This window comes from Lithobates pipiens, unplaced genomic scaffold (genome assembly GCF_037356315.1).
Source record: "Lithobates pipiens isolate NorthernLeopardFrog02 unplaced genomic scaffold, aLitPip1_a1.2 Scaffold_8, whole genome shotgun sequence".
Lineage (NCBI taxonomy): Eukaryota > Metazoa > Chordata > Amphibia > Anura > Ranidae > Lithobates > Lithobates pipiens.
In genome coordinates this window covers 477,755,244-477,777,799 of record NW_027507903.1, presented here as the reverse complement: position 1 = coordinate 477,777,799, position 22,556 = coordinate 477,755,244, and the positions used below count along the sequence as shown (strand labels likewise).

The 22,556-nt window shown below is 47.3% G+C and overlaps 1 protein-coding gene across 2 annotated transcripts in view; it reads right to left on the bottom strand.

Moving 5' to 3' along the window:
• IRAG2 (inositol 1,4,5-triphosphate receptor associated 2) overlaps positions 1-22,556 on the bottom strand; it is a 209,410-nt gene that overhangs the window by 108,071 nt on the left and 78,783 nt on the right. For both annotated transcript variants that reach the window (XM_077468738.1, XM_077468739.1), the window contains exons 18-19: positions 4,421-4,535; positions 2,519-2,681 (exon numbers count right to left, since the gene is read on the bottom strand). In XM_077468738.1, the coding sequence (XP_077324864.1) occupies positions 2,519-2,681; positions 4,421-4,535 (278 nt within the window). The remainder of the gene's footprint in view (positions 1-2,518; positions 2,682-4,420; positions 4,536-22,556) is intronic.

Below are 22,556 nucleotides of genomic sequence, written 5' to 3'. Positions count from 1 at the left end.
ACCTTTCATTCAAATCTGTGTTGTGTCCATTCTTTTATATATTCTTGTTTTATGCAGGTACGCTTTAAGTGTCTCTCTGGATTGGAAAACTCTCTGAACCCTGACTAGAATTTATCCTCCCGTGTGCTGCCTGAATGAACGCCATGGCGTCACACCGCCCAGACTACAGCAAAACATTGCACAACTCTCAGAAGAACGAGGAGGCTCACAAATAGTAATTTATGCTGAAATCCCTCAAACTTATTGGTTTACAAAGTGCCAGCAGACTCAGTGTGCAGAAAAGTTCCAAATATTATTAAACCCAAAACCAAAAATGTGATGATTACAGCTTTCCATCACTAGATGTGATGGCTGTATTTATTTTTTTATTATATTTTTTTTTTTTTTTTTTTTTAGGCTTTTTATCCTTCTGCATTACCCCATTCTAGATGAAGGAGCACAGAGGGCCCAGCAGACAGCAGCATTGTTAGTCTGGGGGGATTGTTCGTGTATTTAAATCTGCTAGTACATTCAACAAGCTCAAACTCCAGCTAACACTATATAAATCAGTTACAGCAAACAAACCTTTTGAGATAAAGGTTTTACATAAATAAAAGCGCATCCTCGTCAGTGGTAAATGGTTTGTCTCAACCCTCTAACTGCTACATCTGTAGGACAGCTTGTTCTGTTGAAAAACACTTACTGTTCAGATCACCAGTTGAAAACAAGGACTATAAAAGAAAACAAATGCAGCCATCACACCTAAGAATTGGTAAGTTGCAATATAATAAATGTTTGTGTTTGGGTTTAATACTGCTTTAAATTTTCTTAAAATGTATGCAACCTTTAGAAGAGTTCAGCAACATTTTGCAGTTTTGCAAAATGCATTGGAGCCGATGGGAAAGAAGGAATTCATTGAGTTTTTGTGAATTGACAGAAAGTGGCCATACAAGTATTGCTTTGTGAGTGATTGCATACGAGAAATCCAACATTGATTTTTAAAATACCAAATGATGCCAAAATTGTTGCATAAAGTATTACTGAACCCACAACAGTAAAATCAGTCTATATATGCAGTAAAGCATGCTTGTTATGCTGCGAGGAAGGCTTCAGCCAAAACGTATTAGAATTATGTGGATTGTACACTGCTACTGTGCCAAATAAAATGCTTATAAGAAGAAGCTTTCGGTTGCTGGCTATTTCTTCTATTAAAGCATGCTTGTTATACTGTGGAACCTAAGGGGTTAATGCAAAAAGGCCGTTTGATTCTGTCTTCTGTGATCTTCCCCTTCTTCCGCTGTCCTCAATCCATCTCCTGATAGTACAGAGCCTTGGGGGCACTCTGGCACATGCTCAGGGCTTTTTTTTTTCTTGCGAGTGCGTGTGATCAGCACAGGGCCAATCACAACTGTCCAGAGGGTCAGGGGTCCTCATAAGACAGTCAGAGGAGACTGAAAACTCCTCCTACAAACTTTAACCGCAAACTCACAGAAGTCATAAGACTGCCATATACGGTTGATGAGAAAAGGTATTTAGCAGTTTATATTTACTAAAATAAGGCATTTTTATGTTGCATACTGCGAGAGACCCAATATAGTGAATGCAGGGTCCTGGGTTTTGTAGTTGTTCAGCAGTTTAGTCAAGTCTGACTCTTCATGACCTCATGGACCATAGCATGCCAGGATTTTCTGTCCTCCACTGCCTCCTGGAGCTTGCGCATTTTCATGTTCATTGTTTCGATGAGCTATCCATCTTGTTTTCTGTCGTCCTCTTCTCCTTCCATGTTTCCCTGCATCAGGGTCTTTTCCAATGAGTCCTCTCTGCATTAGGTGGCCAAAGTATTCCAGTTTTAGCTTCAGGATGTGTCCTTCCAGTGAATTCGGGGTTGATTTTCTTCAGGATTGACAGGTTTGATATTCTTGTCATCCAAGGGACTTTCAAGAGTCTTCAACACCATAGTTCAAAAGCATCAATTTATCGGCGTTCAGCCTTCCTTATGGTCCAACTTTCACAGCCATAAGTTACTACTGGGAATACCATAGCTTTGACTAGACGACACTTTGTCGGTAGGGTGATGTCTCTGCTTTTATAATGTTGTCTAGGTTTGCCATTGCTTTCCTGCCAAGAAGCAAGCACCTCCTGGGTTTAGTAACACTTTAACTGCTTAGAATTTGTAAGCTTGAGTTCAGCTTCAATTTGTTAGTGCATCTAAATCTGCTAGTATATCCAATACTCCCCTCCCACTTATTCAGAGTGCCCCCCCCCCCCCCAATACCGGAGGTGTGCTACTGGCCAGCTCACCAGGGTTAAAAAAAAAAAAAAGGGAGGGGAAAAAAGCCTAAAGAAAGAAAACTAATGCAGCCACCACAATTGGCAAGCCTCAAACTCTTACATTTCACTCGTCCCTACCAAACAGGTTATTTGCAAAGAGAGCAATGCAGCATAAGACTTGATCCAAACACCTGCAGAACTTGGTTATATGACCCGTGTAGCTGTGGGTAAAATGTGATAATAGACAGGATGTACAGTGCAGACTCACCCTCCTGCTGCCTCGCTCTCTCCTCTGTGTCTTGACACCGGCTCAGCAGCTGGCTCCTCGCTGCCTCCAGCTCCTTCTGCTCCCTCTCTGCTTCCTCTAATTTGCCTCGCAGGGACTCGACCTCCGTCCGCAGCACGTCAAGGGCGCCTTGCAGCTCAGCAACCTGAATTCATGACCAAGCATTAACAACCCAGCAAACGTGATGCAGCAACAGACGTGCGACTGCAACAAAACTTCATTAAGCGCTCTGTACTCTATGACACGAAATGTAACCCCTCCCCACCCTGGCCCCTCCAATCACATAACTATTTCGGGTGATGTTAACAAGTGCTGCAGTGTCAGGTCTTATTGAAATATTGCTTCTTTAAATAAAATTGTAAAAAAAAATAAAAAAAAAAACCCACACAAACAAAAACGAGTGAAGAGAATTTTTTTTTACTTTTTTTTTATATCGTAAGAAAAAAATTAAACAAACACAAACCACTGGTGTGGTAACAGGAAGATGCCAAAATTTGGGTTGGTTTTGCCAACTTCCTCATTGTTGCGATTTTGTAATAGTTTAAAAAGAAAAGTGAAATACAAGAAGTTTGTTTTGCTTAGAGGACACTTTTTTTATTCAAACACTTTGGCAGGGGATCTAACCTGCTACAGCACTTTATATATTAAATATATTGGAGTATATTCATTTAGTCACTACTGATTTAAAGGCACATTAAATGATCAATTTGCAAGATTTAAGGCACATCAAATTAAAAAAATATTTTTTTTTTTATAAAACACACACACACACACACACACACACACACACACACACACACACACACACGTATAAATATACATACACACACACACACACATATAATATATACACACACAAACATACATATTTTATACATATACACATTTATATTTTATATAGATATACATTTTATTTTTTTCCAGCACTTGGCACTTTATATTAACTTTTAGAGTTTAGAGGAACAGCGCCACACCTACATTTTTTTATTTTACTCCTTCACTTACAGCAAAGTATCTGCCTGCCCCCCCCCTGCAATAAAAACGTCCCCGATAATCCTGCCATGAAGGTCCGGGCACTTTCTGTTCTAAGATGACAACACCAGGCTTTCAATTGTGCTCCTGTGGTGTCACCATATCACACCAGTTGTTGATAGAGACTGCAGACTCTGCTTGTTTGCTTCCTCCCCCCTGAAAGTTGACACATTTGGCACCTTTTGGGGGGGGGGGGGGGGCACCCAGGTACCTTTCTCCACTTCCAGGACACCTGGCTGCGGGGCGAGGTCCCTTGGAAGTTCAGCCCCCCTCCAGTTAGAAATTGCAGCGCACATGCCCAGTAAGGAACCGGCTGTGAAGCCAAAAGGCTTCACTGCCGTGGTTTCCCTTACCACGAATGGTGGTGGCAGCACCTGAGAGCCATTCGGAAAATCAGCTGGATCCCTAGACAGGCAAGTGTCCTAGTATTTCATTTTTGGAGGGGGCTGTAGCTCCGCTATAAAGTACTGCCCAACAAATCGGCCACAAGGGGCACATTTTGGGATGCGTCATGTTGTGCATCAACATGTATGGTATGGCTGCCTTTTCAGCTTAGGGAGAGGTGGAAACACAACTTAACAACCTGTTTTTAATAACCCACCTCACAACTTCAAGTGTAGATAAAGTCTTCTGTAACTACATCTACTGATTATATGATGTGGACCCCTTGGTGACAGTTGAGGTCCTCTATACCTCCTAAGTTGAAGAACACTGCTCTATACATAAAAGTAGGATTACAGTTGAGAGTAGAAGTAGGGACAGATGTAAATGAATCTAGATGGACCACTTTTGTAGAAGAACAGATAATACATTGTATGCTATCTGGTGACAGGACAGAGGGCTCGGGCTTACCTGTCTGTACAGGTCCTCTTGTTGAGCAGTAGAATGGTGGAGCTGAGCGGAGATGTGTCTCTCTTGTCCCTCGGCTTCCTCTAACTGCTGTCTGGCTGCTTCCAGCTCATGAGCCCTGTACAGGCGGAGAGGGGAAACCACACGTCAGTGACATTTTATGAACCGGAGGCGGAGGATGCCTCACACCTGGATTTTGTTCTCCGAGCCGCACTCGCACGCTGATGTCATATGCAAAAAGCGGATAAAATAAACACAGCAACTCTCAATAGCCAAGCTGATCAACTAACAAATCAACATGGCACAGAATATATATACAGTATGTCTGTATACAACAGGGCTCGGCACAAAAGGAATAACACACTTTTGGGTGGAGGACGGCTGAATCACCCAGCAGCCCTTTGTATTTGTTGAGCAGCCCAGACTGCTCCATATATGTAACCAAATCCTCCAACCTGCTCCATGAACACCATGAAAGGGTCTGAACCGCTTACCCCCCTTGATGACCACCTTATCAATACGGTGTTACATTAACTGACAAATGGCCAGTCATGCGACGCTGTACCCAAATAAAACATACGTCATTTTTAATTTTGATCCTATTTTATTCATATATTTATTTGTAAAGAGCTTTCTTTTGGTGGTATTTGATCACCTCTGTGTTTATTTTTGCTCTTTTTAAGCAGAAAAAAAAAATAATAAAGAAAAAATAAAAAAAAATACACACACAAAATAATTTTTTTTAATCCTATTTCTTCATAAATTTAGGCTAATAAGTGTTATGCTACTTTTTTTGGCAACAAAAAAATCCCAATAAGTGCATATTGATTGGTTTATGCAAACATAGCATCTAAAAACTATGGTATATATACACACTGGAATTTTTCCCCCCATACTAGTAATTTAATCAGTCAGCAACTTATAGCGGGACTGTTATATTGCAGTGGACAATCAGACACTTGATACTTTGCGAGAACCAGTGACATCAATACAAAAAAATGTGCTAAAAATATGCACTGTCACCGTACTGACACTGGCTGGGAAGGGGTTAAACATCTAGAGCAAGCAAAGGGTTAACTGTGTGCCTAGCCAGTGAGTGTGTGCGCACTACTTTTACAAAGGGGGAGAGATGGAGTTTAGTTACTGCTTTGCAGAGACAAGATCCCCCCCCGTCAGGAACAAAACTTGTTTACATAGACAGAGCGCCGTCCTGAGTCTCTGCCCAACGATCAGCGGGTGCTGGCAAATAGTGATGGACGAACTTCCGACGGGACGTTTCGCGAACGCGAAACGCGAACGGACACAAACGTTCGCGAAAACGACCGTTCGCCGCGGGCTCCATTGACTTCAATGGGAGGCGAATTTCGCAAACCTTTAGGTCGAATTTGCGGCCACGGGGTAATTATTAGGGGGTAGCACGTAGTCCCACCACCTGGACAATAGCATAATACATGTATGAGGTGAATTTGGGATCGATAACTACAAGCATTTTTTTTTTATTTGGGAAATTGTTCTGACAATTCAGGACTATGGAGCTAATGAAGGCAATGGAGGAGAGGGAAGGTCAGGGACCAGGGTAGGCAAACAAGAGGGTGCAGGAGATACAGAGCACTGACAGCAGCACCGTAATACAGAGCACTGACATCAGCACCGTGACATACAGCGCTGACAGCAGCTCCGTGACATACAGCGCTGACAGCAGCTCCGTGACATACAGCGCTGACAGCAGCTCCGTGACATACAGCGCTGACAGCAGCTCCGTGACATACAGCGCTGACAGCAGCTCCGTGACATACAGCGCTGACAGCAGCACCGTGACATACAGCGCTGACAGCAGCTCCGTGACATACAGCGCTGACAGCAGCTCCGTGACATACAGCGCTGACAGCAGCTCCGTGACATACAGCACTGACAGCAGCTCCGTGACATACAGCGCTGACAGCAGCTCCGTGACATACAGCGCTGACAGCAGCACCGTGACATACAGCGCTGACAGCAGCTCCGTGACATACAGCGCTGACAGCAGCTCCGTGACATACAGCGCTGACAGCAGCTCCGTGACATACAGCGCTGACAGCAGCTCCGTGACATACAGCGCTGACAGCAGCTCCGTGACATACAGCGCTGACAGCAGCTCCGTGACATACAGCGCTGACAGCAGCTCCGTGACATACAGCGCTGACAGCAGCTCCGTGACATACAGCGCTGACAGCAGCTCCGTGACATACAGCGCTGACAGCAGCTCCGTGACATACAGCGCTGACAGCAGCACCGTAAGCAGCCCCAGGAGGAAGTCAGCACAGCACAGGGATGGTGTGATCCCCTCATAATAAGAACCCCCAGGAGGAAGTCAGCACAGCACAGGGATGGTGGGAGCCCCTCATAATAAGAACACCCAGGAGGAAGTCAGCACAGCACAGGGATGGTGGGAACCCCTCATAATAAGCAGCCCCAGTAGAAATATGACACCGCTCAACCTCTTCAAAGAGGAGGGTAGGGGCATATAGTACGGTGTGCTTTTTTGGGTCAGGGAAGTGAGCCAAATGAATTAAGAAGGTCTGTGTGCTTGATTCCAAAAATTGTTTATAGACATATACATGGTCTACTGATCACATGTGTTGAATTCCTCCGAGATCCATGCCTCATTCATTTTTAGAAATGTGAGGTAGTTAACACTGTGGTGAGCTAGGCGAGTACGCTTATCGGTCACAATCCCCCCTGCTGCGCTGAACGTCCTTTCGGACAGGACACTGGATGAGGGGCAAGCCAACAGTTCGATTGCAAATTGGGCAAGCTCTGGCCAGAGGTCAAGCCTGCCCACCCAGTAGTCTAGGGGTTCATCACTCCTCAGAGCGTCCACATCGGCCGTTAACCCAATGTAGTCGGACACCTGACGGTCTAGGCGTTCCCTGATGCTGGATCCGGATGACACCTGTCGATGGGTCGGCTGAAAGAATGACCTCATATCCGAAGTCACCAACACATCTTCAAACCGGCCTCTTCTTGCAGGCGCTGTTGGATTGGTACCCGCAAATCCTTCTCTGGGAGTGGGAATTGCTCCTCTGCCAGCGCACGCAAAAGCAGAATGCAGCATTTCTCGAAGCAAGGCCTGGAAGTGCTGCATTCTGACAGCCCTCTGCGACGGCGGTAACATTTCCGCCATTTTGTGTTTGTACCGGGGGTCTAAGTACGTTGCCACCCAGTACTGGTCCTTGACCCTCATGCTTTTTATACGGGGGTCCCTATTAAAACACTGGAGCATGAAGGCCCCCATTTGCACTAAAGTGGAAGCGGTGTGGTGGCCTGGCTCCTGCTCATCATCCAGGATAATGTCGTCCTCTTCATTCTCCTCTCCCCATCCTCGCACAACAGGGATCCCAGAAAGGTTTAAAGCATGCTCTTCTTGCTCCTGCTCATCCGCCCCGGCACCATCCTCCTCTGACTCCTCATCAGACTCCTGTTGTTGACTTGTCTCAGATAGAGTAGCCCCCCCTGGGAATTCATCCAGCATTGCGACTTCCTCATCTTCCCGCTCCTGCTCCTCCACAGCCTGATCAATGACACGACGCAATGCACGCTCCAGAAAGAAGGCATAAGGTACCATGTCACTGATGGCGCCATGGCTGCGACTGACCAGTTTGGTGATCTCCTCAAATGGCCGCAGAAGTCTGCATGTGTCGCGCATGAGCAGCCACTGGCGCGGTGAAAAAAAACCCAGCTCCCCAGAACCGTTTCTTTCGCAGAGTTCATACAGGTAGACGTTAACTGCACGTTTCTGCTGGAGCAGCCTATCAAGCATATAGAAGGTTGAGTTCCATCGCGTCGGGCAATCGCAAATAAGACGTCTGACCGGCAGATGGTGTCGCCGCTGAATGTCAGCAAGGCGAGCCATGGCCGTGTAAGATCTTCTGAAATGGGCCGAGATTTTCCTTGCCTGCCGCAAGATGTCCTGGACCCCAGGGTATTTGACAAGGAATCGCTGCACGACCAAGTTTAAGACGTGTGCCATGCACGGCACGTGCGTGATTTTGCCCTGTTTCAATGCGCTAAGCAGATTGGCACCGTTGTCACACACCACTTTACCAACTGTCAAATTGAGCGGTGTTAGCCACTCATCTGCCTGTGAACGCAAAGCTGAAAGGAGTGCCGGGCCAGTGTGGCTCTTTGCTTCCAGGCACAACAGACGCAGCACGGCATGGCAACGTCTCACCTGGCATGTGGAATAGGTTCTGGGGAGCTTGGGCGGTGCAGTGGAAGAGACGCTAGCAGCGGAAAAGGAGGAGGCAGCTGAGGAGGAGAGGGAGGAGGATGGAGTAGGAGGAGGAGAAGAAGAGTCAGGCCTGCATGCAATCCGTGGCGGTAAAACCAAATCTACACGGGTGCCACGGGTTACATGCTTGACGGCCGTCAGAAGGTTCACCCAGTGGGCAGTAAAACTGATATACCTTCCCTGCCCGTGTTTGCTAGACCACGTGTCTGTGGTCAGATGTATCTTGGCACCGACACTGTGTGCCAGAGATACATTCACTTGCCGCTGAACATGGCCATATAGCTCTGGGATGCCCTTCTCTGAGAAATACTTCCTTCCTGGGACCTTCCATTGTGGTGTTCCAATGGCCACAAATTTGCGAAAGGCCTCCGAGTCCACCAGTTTATATGGCAGTAGTTGGCGGGCTATGAGTTCTGACAAGCCAGCCGCCAACCGTTGGGCAAGAGGGTTATCCGGCGTCATCATTTTTTTACGCTCAAACATTAGGCCCACGGAAGCCTGCCTTTTTGCAGAAAAATGTGAGCTTGGCGTGATGGAAGGTGGAGTGGAGGACAATTGTGAGGAGAGAGGAGAAGGAGAAGTAGAAGACGAGGCTGGACGGTGAGAGCCTGCAGTGTGGCTTTGTGTGTTCCGTTGCTCCCACTGGGCTCGGTGATGGCTGCTCATGTGCCTTCTTAAGGCGGTCGTCCCTAGGTGAGTATTGGGCTTACCGCGACTAACGCGTTGACTGCAAAGATTGCAGATGGCAACGCTATTGTCAGCAGCGGACACGTTAAAAAAAGCCCACACTGCGGAGCCATGTGCCGGTGTCCTGGGAGCGCCAGATGTGACCGTACATGGTCGATGACTCGCTCCTGATACATTTGCAGTCTGCTTTGTCCCTGCTGTGCAATGTAAGTCATTGCTGCTTCTCCTCCCTATCTGCTGGTCCATATCTCCCTCTGAACTCCCCTCCTCTTCCTCTCTTGTGGGCACCCACGTGACATCACTAGACACGTCATCATCAACGTCACCTTCCCCACCGCTATAAGTAGAGTAGGCAGCAACACCGGGGACCAACCTCCTCCTTGGGCTGATCTGGGTACTGGCGTCAGACTGCTGAGTAGCGCTTGTTGCTACCTCCTCTTCCTGATCCAATACCAAGAGTGGCTGCGCATCAGAAATGTCCTCTTGATATGGATCGGAAAATAATTCCAGTGACTCAAGCGGAAGGTATGTGGTGGTGGTGGTGGTGGTCGTGTTGTTGGTGGTAGTGTCTTTGGGGGTGCACATAGCAGAGAGTGAAGAAGAGGGTGCAGATCGAGAGGATGAGGAGGGTGCAGAAGAGTAAGGCTGAGCGAGCCACTCAACCAAGTCTGGTGCATCCTTTAAAGTAATTGAACGCACCTTCTGCAACTTCCCACTTTGGCTCAAGCCTGTTGCTCCTGCCCTACCCCTACCACCCCTGCGGAAGGGCCTGCCTCTTCCTCTGCATGTCATTTTTTAAATGACCCTGTGACAAAACTCTTAGTCCCTATACCGCTGAAGGACTGCTGCAGTATAGGTGAGCGGTCAGCAGTGGTGCACGTCAACCCTATCTATTGTGGACCTATAGCGGTCCTTACAGAACAGCAGACTGTACCGCACTCAAGCCTATGTACCGTAGCACCCTATACCAAGTTACCAGTCCTTATAAGAACTTTTGTGGACCAAGCAGGTTGTGTATTAGTGTTTAGCAGACTGTACGTCAGTCCCTATACCGCTGAAGGACTGCTGCAGTATAGGGCAGCGGTCAGCAGTGGTGCACGTCAACCCTATCTATTGTGGACCGATAGCGGTCCTTACAGAACAGCAGACTGTACCGCACTCAAGCCTATGTACCGTAGCACCCTATACCAAGTTACCAGTCCTTATAAGAACTTTTGTGGACCAAGCAGGTTGTGTATTAGTGTTTAGCAGACTGTACGTCAGTCCCTATACCGCTGAAGGACTGCTGCAGTATAGGGCAGCGGTCAGCAGTGGTGCACGTCAACCCTATCTATTGTGGACCGATAGCGGTCCTTACAGAACAGCAGACTGTACCGCACTCAAGCCTATGTACCGTAGCACCCTATACCAAGTTACCAGTCCTTATAAGAACTTTTGTGGAACAAGCAGGTTGTGTGTTAGTGATTAGCAGACTGTACGTCAGTCCCTATACCAATGAAGGACTGCTGCAGTATAGGGCAGCGGTCAGCAGTAGTGCACGGCAACCCTATGTATTGTGGACCGATAGCGGTCCTTACAGAACAGCAGACTGTACTGCACTCAGGCCTATGTACCGTAGCACCCTATACCAAGTTACCAGTCCTTATAAGAACTTTTGTGGACCAAGCAGGTTGTGTGTTAGTGTTTAGCAGACTGTGCGTCAGTCCCTATACCGCTGAAGGACTGCTGCAGTATAGGGCAGCGGTCAGCAGTAGTGCACGGCAACCCTATGTATTGTGGACCGATAGCGGTCCTTACAGAACAGCAGACTGTAACGCACTCAGGCCTATGTACCGTAGCACCCTATACCAAGTTACCAGTCCTTATAAGAACTTTTGTGGACCAAGCAGGTTGTGTGTTAGTGATTAGCAGACTGTACGTCAGTCCCTATACCAATGAAGGACTGCTGCAGTATAGGGCAGCGGTCAGCAGTAGTGCACGGCAACCCTATGTATTGTGGACCGATAGCGGTCCTTACAGAACAGCAGACTGTAACGCACTCAGGCCTATGTACCGTAGCACCCTATACCAAGTTACCAGTCCTTATAAAAACTTTTGTGGACCAAGCAGGTTGTGTGTTAGTGTTTAGCAGACTGTGCGTCAGTCCCTATACCGCTGAAGGACTGCTGCAGTATAGGGCAGCGGTCAGCAGTGGTGCACGTCAACCCTATCTATTGTGGACCGATAGCGGTCCTTACAGAACAGCAGACTGTACCGCACTCAAGCCTATGTACCGTAGCACCCTATACCAAGTTACCAGTCCTTATAAGAACTTTTGTGGACCAAGCAGGTTGTGTATTAGTGTTTAGCAGACTGTACGTCAGTCCCTATACCGCTGAAGGACTGCTGCAGTATAGGGCAGCGGTCAGCAGTGGTGCACGTCAACCCTATCTATTGTGGACCGATAGCGGTCCTTACAGAACAGCAGACTGTACCGCACTCAAGCCTATGTACCGTAGCACCCTATACCAAGTTACCAGTCCTTATAAGAACTTTTGTGGAACAAGCAGGTTGTGTGTTAGTGATTAGCAGACTGTACGTCAGTCCCTATACCAATGAAGGACTGCTGCAGTATAGGGCAGCGGTCAGCAGTAGTGCACGGCAACCCTATGTATTGTGGACCGATAGCGGTCCTTACAGAACAGCAGACTGTAACGCACTCAGGCCTATGTACCGTAGCACCCTATACCAAGTTACCAGTCCTTATAAGAACTTTTGTGGACCAAGCAGGTTGTGTGTTAGTGATTAGCAGACTGTACGTCAGTCCCTATACCAATGAAGGACTGCTGCAGTATAGGGCAGCGGTCAGCAGTAGTGCACGGCAACCCTATGTATTGTGGACCGATAGCGGTCCTTACAGAACAGCAGACTGTACTGCACTCAGGCCTATGTACCGTAGCACCCTATACCAAGTTACCAGTCCTTATAAAAACTTTTGTGGACCAAGCAGGTTGTGTGTTAGTGTTTAGCAGACTGTGCGTCAGTCCCTATACCGCTGAAGGACTGCTGCAGTATAGGGCAGCGGTCAGCAGTAGTGCACGGCAACCCTATGTATTGTGGACCGATAGCGGTCCTTACAGAACAGCAGACTGTAACGCACTCAGGCCTATGTACCGTAGCACCCTATACCAAGTTACCAGTCCTTATAAGAACTTTTGTGGACCAAGCAGGTTGTGTGTTAGTGATTAGCAGACTGTACGTCAGTCCCTATACCAATGAAGGACTGCTGCAGTATAGGGCAGCGGTCAGCAGTAGTGCACGGCAACCCTATGTATTGTGGACCGATAGCGGTCCTTACAGAACAGCAGACTGTACCGCACCCAAGCCTATGTACCGTAGCACCCTAGACAGACCAAGTTACCAGTCCTGATAAAGAGCTTTGTGGAACAAGTGAGTTGTGAATGATTAGCAGACTGCAGCAGAAGGGCAGCAGTCAAGTATAATATTCTTTCTATATTTGGAAGAAAGAATATTATACGTGTACAAGCCTATTACCGTACCACTGATACCAGTCCTGAAAAGAACCTTTGTGGAACTAATAGTAACAGCAAGTCTTTAAAATTATCCTCACTGCCTGACACACTGCTTCCTGCCTGTCCCTATACAAATTGGCAAAAAAGAGTAGGCTGGAACGATTAGCTGGAACAGCTCTTTTGTGGACCTGATAGTAACAGCTAATGATGATGATGATGATGATGATGAAGAAAGACTAATCTGGCTGAGCTGTCCCTAAAATAGCAGCATACAGCGCTCTGTCCCTTTATCTAAACTGACAAAAGAAACTCAGGCTGCTGACCTAACACCTATACCAGTCCTGAAAAGAACTTTTGTGTACCAAATAGCTAGCGTTTTCTCTGTCCCTACTCCACACAGGATCCTTTCCCTACAGTGACAGAAGAAAGAATGTAAAATGGCCACCGGATCGGGTGTATTTATAGGTTAGGGGGAATGTCCAAGTGTCCATGAGCTGTCATGTCTCAATTGGTTGTCCTGTAACACATGATAAACGTGTCACGAAAGGTTAAAGTTCTTGTATACATTAAACACGTAAGTCCGCCGGGGCGAACGACGGAAAAAGGCGTTCGAACCCGCGGACGGCGAAAGTCGGAAATTCGCCGCGAAACGACCGCCGGGCGAACCGTTCGGCCATCACTACTGGCAAATATTGAGTGCCTGGCACCCACAAATCGGCTTCTATGAGTAATCACAGCAGAAGCAGCCCACCAGCAGCATGCATGCGCCCCCTGTAGGCGGAAGTGCAGAATCGCGTATATATATATATATATATATATATATATATATATATATATATATATATATATATATATATGCGATCCGGTGCACAGCAAGCCGTCAACTTAAATCTATGTTTTGAATGCTACAGCAGAAGGAGTGAGACTCACTGGAAATATCTCATCACCAAGTGAGGAACCAACAAGTGTTTCAGCTAACCATCATTGATCTACCTGAAGATTATAGCCAGACGTTTTGAATGGAGACCTCGAAAAGTGTTAGAGGCTCGTTTTTTTCCTCATGGCTGGCTCCTGTTGAGATTTCCCCTCATTTCTTTTAAAGACAGGAGGTTTCTGGTTATAATATATGAGGATTACTGACTTGTTTCATTCACTACTTAAACATCGTAATTGTACTATGCTTCAGTTTATGAATGGAGAGGAGCCGCTGTCTCCTCTCCATTCGTTTTCAATGAAGCTGAGGCTGCAGAGAAAGGAACTGGGAATCTGTGTCCTCAGTCCCTTTCTCTGTCTCTCTGATTAGACCCCTGATATCTCACCAAACCCCCGCCCCGCAACAGGGCTGATAAAAAAATAAAAATAAAGTAGAATTGGAATAAATATGTAAAAGGTTAAATTGGAGGAAAAAAAAAAGCCACACCGCCGCCGCCCCCCCCCCCCCCCCCAAAAAAAAAAAAAAAAAAAAATTATATATAAAAATATATATAAAAAAAAAAAAAAAAAATAAAAGCAAGAACTACTGACACAGTCTATGCCTCATCAGTGCTGCATATTAGTGCCACTGTCACACGATATTAAAAGTATCGGTATCGGCGAGCACTTGATTTTTTTTTTTTTTTTTAAGACGAAGTGGTAATCGGTGCAACCCTACTTAAAAAAAAAAGACTGGAGCTCCTCTAATGCGAGTTATACAAGTTTTTATAAAACTTCCCACAAGATGGCGCTTCCCTTTATAAATACACACACGCGATCGTGGGGGAAAATCGCGTGTGATCAGGACAGGAATCCCAGTGGTCCCTGTTCAAATCACATGCAATTATTTGCAGTGTGATTTGTGCCTATTCATTTTGTATTGACACAAATAGCTATTGGTATCCGTTTCGGTATCGGGAGAATTTTCAGCAGTACAGGTGAAAATGCTCCATATTGGCGCTGATGTCGGTATTGGTGCATCCCTACCTGAAAGTGATATACCTGAAAAAATGATATACTGACACTTTACTTAGAAGTGCTGTAAACATTTGCATATTGATGTCCAGTTTACATTGCTACACATTATAGAACATTTGCAGGGGTGGCTCCAGACAAACATTTTTTGGGGGTGTGGTATTATGTGGCACTTGTTTAGTATACCCTTATACATTGGTGGTCAGTGCACCCTCCTACAGTAACAGTCAGCGACCAGTGTAACCACTTACATTTGCTTTGCAGCCAGGGCAAAAATAAAATTGTTACATTTGAAGGGGGGGGGGCATTCAGTTGAATGGGGCCAAGCCGCAACTACCCTTCAACTGTGCATTCGTGGTTGCAGTGCAATGGGTCGGTATTTAAAGTTAAAACAGGCAGGGAAGAGGTGGCATTAAAGGGAAAGATTTACTAAAACTGGAGCAATCAAAATCTGATACAGCTGTGCATGGTAGCCAATCAGCTAACTTCAGCTTGTTCAGTTAATCTTTGACAATAAAACCTGGAAGCGGACTCATCTCTGTGCAGAGCGGCGCCACATTTTAAACTCTCCAGTTTTATTAGATCAGCCCCTTTCCTCACTGCTTGTGAAGTGCCCTTTGAAGAGCGATGCACCGCTTTTCAAATGGATGGCTATGGTAGTTGCATGTTTGAACAAGCCCTTGCATTGGTCAGTTCTGCATTGTGCAGGAGGCCGGGTCTGCCAGCAGTCATAGGCAGGGAACCCAGGCTGCTCACCATTACCCTTCCCCCCCCCCCCCCCAAGGTACCCAGGGTGGCTGCTGATGAGGGTGCTAAAGTATACATGCTTTGAGACTTTGAGGTGCTAAAGTATACTCAAGTGTACCCCTGGCAGCACCCCTGAACGCTTGGTATCATTTTACATGTGTTCAATGCATAAAATAAAACTAGTTTGAAAGCAATTCATTTATTGTTGGTTGCAGCCAAAATAAAGCATCAGTTGACTTTACTCTGTAGAATGTCAAAGGGCTTTTCCTGTCACTTCTTCCAGAATTCTGCTACTTTTCAAAACTTGAGAGCTTTGCAAGTCTTAAGCGTCCAAAAGAGATTTTTCGGCATCTATAAAAAGGATGACAGATGGCTGAATACCATCACTTTATTGCAGCACCAAAGAGACTTCCAACATACAGCATTGTCAAAGGAGCTTCCAAATAAACTCTCGGGAGACATCAAAAACTAAACATCCCTCAAGGTCAATAAGTGATCCTGGAGCAGGTGATCTAGGCTACCGCTGAAGACGAGGCAGTCTGCCTGGGTTTCAATCGAGTCAGGTTCAGCGAACCCAGAGGGAAGTCTGCAAACTCCAAACTTGGCATCAAGCCCTTCTAGTAAAAGGGAGACGAAAAAAGCAATTTTTTTTTTTTGTTTTTTTTTTTAACAGCAATGGGCAAGTTATGGTTGAATTAAAAAAAGATCATGGGCTGCGCCAAGTGTTCTATGGCCATCTCCAAATCCGCCACTATGCCTTGACATTTGCACCAAATCTGCAATTCCCCCAAACCCATTCGAAAACCTTATTCTGGCAGGCTCTGCCCAGAAGGGATTGAATTCAGATATATATAAAATATTGAATGCAAGGCCTACAGAAACGATGGGCAAGCATGCCTATATGCTTAAGTGGGAAAAGGCATTAGTGAGGAGATACCCATGGAACAATTGAGGGTCATTTGGGCCCAGGCGGTGAAAAGCTCGCTCTGTACGCTCTATAAAAAGGAAAATACATACAAAATCCTATACTTCTGGTATATGACCCTAGATGTACTGCATGCCATTTATCCTACTAGTTCTGACTGCTGCTGGCGCAGTGCTTAGGGGCCAGGGGGAACTCTCCTACACATATTGGGATTGCCCACAGATCGTTCCCTTTTGGAACTCGGTCCAGCAGTTGCTGGTCCGTCTTCTCGAGATGCCGGTCCCCGCCACCCCCAAATTTTTTCTACTGGGCCTTTCACCACTGAGAGTCCCAGTCCCACATAAGAAATTGGCCCGACATATCCTCACAGCGGCACACTGCCTGGTGGCGCTAAATTGGAAACGTCGCTCCCCTCCCTCAACTGAGGCCCTTTATGCTAGGATCAAGGATGTCGAGCTTATGGAAAAGATGACAGCTAGAATATAAGACAGACTGGCAGCCCATGATAATGTCTGGGAGCTGTGGCACCGCCGGGAGGACCAACCTGGGGTGGGATGGGAGGATCATTTGTATGAAAAGTGTAAATTTAATTGCCAGTTAAAGTAGCATAGTGCTGAATAGCATAACATACCCTGGTCATGAAGGAGCAAAAACTTATGGAGGTCAAGTGGTTAAAATACTGAAACAAAAAACACAGTAAAGAAAAAAATATATATTTAATTAAAAAACACTCAATATATACAGTATGTCCTCCAATATCATCAAAAGCATCCAGCTATTTAAATCATTGTCACCAGCAAGGACACATTGCCCAAAGATGTTAACACAACACATTCTCGCTGCTAAATAACTGAACCCGGTGCTGTGGTAATGTAAATGCAGTGTCGGGGATCTGTTATTTAGCAGCAGGAGCGTGTTGGGTTATCACTGGGCAGCGCGTGCCATCATTAACCATATACGTTCTACACTAACACAAATTTCATCCCAAACAATTACTGGACAAAACGCAAGAAATGAGATGAGATCAGAGAAGTTCTGTACAACTGTAATCCAAGACAGGTGCAGAAAAGGGCAATGGAGGATCAGCTGTAACTTTCCACCATCTGGGGATTAGGGAAAGAATACAGAGGCAGGCAGCACCGGCGTTGATCAGTAGGTTCTATTCGTGCACAGGTAGTTATAAATACAGAGAAGATTATTTTCACCCCAAAAGGAGAGGGATTATCAAGCTCCTGGATCAGCTATGCTCCGCCGCATAATTAGATGTTTACAGCGAACGATAAATACTGTATACACAGACCATAAAATGTCAAGGACAAACCGCCTGGCGTACCTGTAACACATTCTAAAAACAGGGTGATGGCTGCATTTAACTCCTCACTGGAGATAAGTGAGCCAAGTCGGTGTAGCAGAATCTCTAACCTCTTCTAGTCTAATAAGGACCTTTGCAGCCACAGACCGCTGACATCCTTCAATATGTAGTGAGTTGTGAGGCATAGCGGGTGCAAAGGTGGTAAAAGTCAGTAGGTGCCAGACACTTCTTGGATGCAAAAGAGATTTCTTTTAACAGTCCTTTATATATTTTGCAAGGAAAAGAGGGTTAGGTCCAGGACACCCTTAAGTAGTTGCATTTTCAATAGGCAAACTCTGAGACTTTAATAGGAAGACAGCTGTACAGGTAAAGGCTCCAGCAAGGTGCCACTTCTGCATGTGCAGGATTGCTGTCTCCTATGAAAACAGTATTCAACAGTTCCTAACGCAAAGTTCAACAGTTTTCTCAGCTTTACTACAATGTCCACATGTAGCTCTTCAGCCCCTTGATCTCCTAGTCTCTACCGACTGAATCCCATGAGCTCCTCTAGGCTTTTGCGGTGATATCTCCCTCAAGCATCACCCACGCTTCCCTGCTGGGTCCCTAGCTTGGCACTCCAGATACCATTCAAGCTTCACCTCTGCTGCCCAGCTTAGGGTGACCACATTTCCAGACTTCCATTCAGGGACAACCCCCCCCCCCCCCCCCCCCAAAAAAAGATAATTTTTGATACTTTTTTTTTTTGGGCCAATTTTTGAGGCTGGGGCTGTGGCATATTATTAAATCAGTGGGCCTGTGTGCAAGATCATAAGTGGGTGCTAGGATCACTTTTCATAGGGACTACCGCAGGGAGTACAGCAGGTCTATCCCCCCCCCTTACATCCTCCTCCAGGGTGCCCCTTTAGTACTACTGTACTAAGTGGCACTCCCAGGGTTGTAAGGGGACTCTCTGGAGGATATAAGGGGGCACATTAGTGTGCCCCGCTTCTTACATTAGTGTGCCCCCTCCTTACATAAAAACACCCCCTCCTTACATTAGTGTGCCCCGCTTCTTACATTAGTGTGCCCCTTTCTTACATAAAAGCACCCCCTCCTTACATAAGAGCGCCCCCTCTTTACATAAGAGCACTCCCTCCTTACATTAGTGTGCCCCCTTCTTACATAAAAGCACCCCCTCCTTACATTAGTGTGCCCCCCTTCTTACATAAAAGCACCCCCTCCTTTCATTAGTGTGCCCTGTCCTTACATAAGAGCGCCCCCTCCTTACATTAGTTTGCCCCCCTCCTTCCCCTTTACATTAGTGTGCCCTCTACCTTAAAGCGGGAGTCCGCTGTTTTTTTTTTTTTAAAAAGCCAGCAGCTACAAATACTGCAGCTGCTGACTTTTAAAATAATGACACTTACCCGCCCAGCGCGCCCGCGATGTTGTCACCCGAAGCCGATATCTCGATCGTCTCTTGGGTGCTGCCGCCGCCATCTTGGGTATGGGAATTAGGAAGTGGAGCCTTGCGGCTTCATTTCCCGGCTCCCTACTGCGCATGCGCGAGTCGCGCTGCGCAATAAGGATGGTCCCCGCTGTCTCTGGGATCCGTGTGTTTCCCAGCAGGCAGCGGGGGACCTTCGGAAAGGGGCGTAGATTCTGCGGAAAGGGGCGTAGCTTCTGCAGAATCTACGCCGGAAGTGGGTGCAGATACCTGTACTGTACAGGTACCTGCACCCCCCTCCCCCCTGAAAGGTGCCAATTGTGGCGCCGGAGGGGGGGAGGGTTCCAATGAGCGGAAGGTCCACTTTAGGGTGGACCTCCGCTTTAAGCAGCATGGCTGTAGCTCACAGTGGGAGATTGGATGAGGAGCAAGTGTGTAACATGGGAAGTTCTGTCCTCCTCTGGGAGCTGGGGGTTAGGACCCCACAGTGGACTTAGTATCCAATAACTGGAGGGAGAAGGGGGAGCACAGAGGTGTTCAGAATTTCAGAGCCCGATCTTAGGCAGTGAATAGTGATTACAGAGAATGGATCTTTTAGCTGTTCTTGTCTGTCGGCTGCTGCTAAAAGATCGGTTCTCTGTAATCACTATTCACTGCTCAGGACTCCAGGAGAGCTCAGCTAGGGTGGCATTCCTCCGTGTGCAGTGTAGAAGCACACAGTGGGCATGGCACAGGATACAGATTTATAACTGCACAGATAAGAGACTGAGAGATAAGACAGAGTGAGGATCGTTACAGTGCTGAGAATGAGGGAAAACAACAGTCACTCGTGGCAATGAGGCAGGAGAACCATGGAAGCTCCCAGCCTCCCAATGCACCCCCCTCACTGCATATTGGAAAACCACCCAGGGCAGGTGCCCCTTCCACCCCCCCTTGTACTTCCCCTGCCTGTGTGGCTTACTGAAGCTCCTTGTCGGTGCCACCTGCTCTCAGTCTTTGCGGTGAAGTGCAGGGAGGAGGAGTTCCGGGACTGGAGTCTGGATACATTGTGCTCCTCTGGGGTTAGCCTGGCAGCCTCTGCCACTCCTGCTTCCTGGCACTGTCATCACTGGTAACCAGACCCACCGCCTGCCACCCCATCAGTAGCAGCAGTGGGGCAGGCTGACACAGCAGGTGGGCTGGTCAGGGACTCGGAAGACACTGTTCTGACTCCCTGCTGCATGCCGCCGGGTGCCGGAGAAGGAAGAGGTGCTGACTGCCGACATGGGTGGAAAGAGCAGGGCAGCATTAGGCGCGGGCTTCGCTCCTGACCTTACTGTGCTGACGTCACTGGTTACTAGACGCCAGGCGGGGCCAGCCCTAGCAACCAGTCCCGCAAATGAAGTTAATAGGGTGGCTGCACTGGCTGTGTTCACTACTTCATTCCGGGACATTGTATTGTCCCGGAATGAAGGTGCCCGGGACCAGGGACAGAGATGTCCATTGCGGGACAATCCCGGGCAATCCGGGACACGTGGGCACCCTAGCCCAGCTCGCTCCCTGACTTGACACATGGCTGCGTGCAAAGCATCACCTTCGCTGGTTGGGTCCCCGACTTGATCATCACCTGAAGCTTCCTGATTCTCCACATTGCCCGTTCCTTGAGAATGTTGCTCCGGTACTTGCTTTAGTTACTCACTGTGGTCCCTGGTAAATGTGATTGGTCTCTTAGTATCGACCGCTTCCCTTCTACCGCCAACCACGACAGGTTCTCCGGCCAGCAGAACCAGCACTTTAGGTGGGACTATAAGCAGCAGACCCAACCCTGTGCTGCCCTCCTCTGGATAGGCAGCCAGATGCCCTCGGGATAAGCCCAATCTCCGGCCTAGCAGCCCAGGGCAGACAACACACATCCATTTAGAAGACAGTCCAGGTGGCACAGAACAGATCTCGTGACTCCACCCAGATATATAGGTTCTCCCAGCAGGCTAAGGGATTCAAGAAAACCCCTGCCCATTGGCTGAGATATCCCATATACCTATAACTTGACCTTGAAATGTCCTTCTTACATCTAATGCCACCAAGTGCCCAGCCACCTAGTGGCAGAAGAGAAAAGTACAAGGCCAAACTTGGGGAGAAATCAATGGATCTCCAACATATATAATAGCTACTCCAAACAAGGAATTTGAGCAGCTCCCTGACTAAACCCCAGTGCGCTGAATACTATATAGCCAAAAGGTAAGTAAACTCCACAACTCCACTCCAATGATTGAGTTTAGGTGTTTCACGTAAATGTACTACTAAAAACAACATTAAATAAAAGGCTTTTTAGACTAAATGTACTCATTCAAATTTAGTCCCCCTTGTCCTAAATAGTGGACACTAGGTCAAGGTAGATTTTGGCTGGGCTGTAGTTCGCTCAGACCGATTGTTTTTCCCGTTTCTCTCTCCTCCCACCCCCCAAGCTTAAGTGGACTTGTGATTTCTTCCTGTTGCCAGTACGTGTCACTGGTGTCAACGGTCATAGTATGAGATTTGACAAACAATACTAGTTTATGATTATTATTTCTTCATCTAATCGGAGGTTTACGCCACTGGTGCATGTTGGGGGAGGATACAGATGTAGCCAGGAGCTTGCCAATATTACCTGCATTGTCAGCAGACACTGTGCAGCATTGCTACTGGGGAGCTTGCCCTCTCCTAGTGTTCAGTCCAGACTCCATCATCCCATCCTGAAGATAGAGCGACTGGGTTTTAAGAGTGAAGCAAAGCATCTTGGGACATGTAGTCCAGGGAGCCAAGTTTTGCATTCAGCTAGACTGTTATGGACTACAAATATCATCCAGCTGGGGAAGGAGAATAGGATGCTGGGAGAGATAAAAAGCCTGTGTGAGGGTGGGATCGCTCTCTTGGAACCCTGGCCTGGGGGAGAGAGAGGGAGAAGAGAGAGAGAGGGAGGGGGGAGAGAGAGAGAGAGAGAGAGAGAGAGAGAGAGAGAGAGAGAGAGAGAGAGAGAGAGAGAGAGAGAGAGAGAGAGAGAGAGAGAGAGAGAGAGAGAGAGAGAGAGAGAGAGAGAGAGAGAGAGAGAGAGAGAGAGAGAGAGAGAGAGAGAGAGAGAGAGAGAGAGAGAGAGAGAGAGAGAGGAGAGAGAGAGAGAGAGAGAGAGAGAGAGAGAGAGAGAGAGAGATCGCATGCGGAAGCATCCACTGCCAGCTTCTTCTGGCCATTCAGTGGCAGCCTGGAGGCCGCTCTTCACACGTCCATGCCAGATCCAGCCAAGCTGCAGAGCAGTGTGTCACAGGGCCGCACTATCCATTGAGCCACACTCCACAAATTA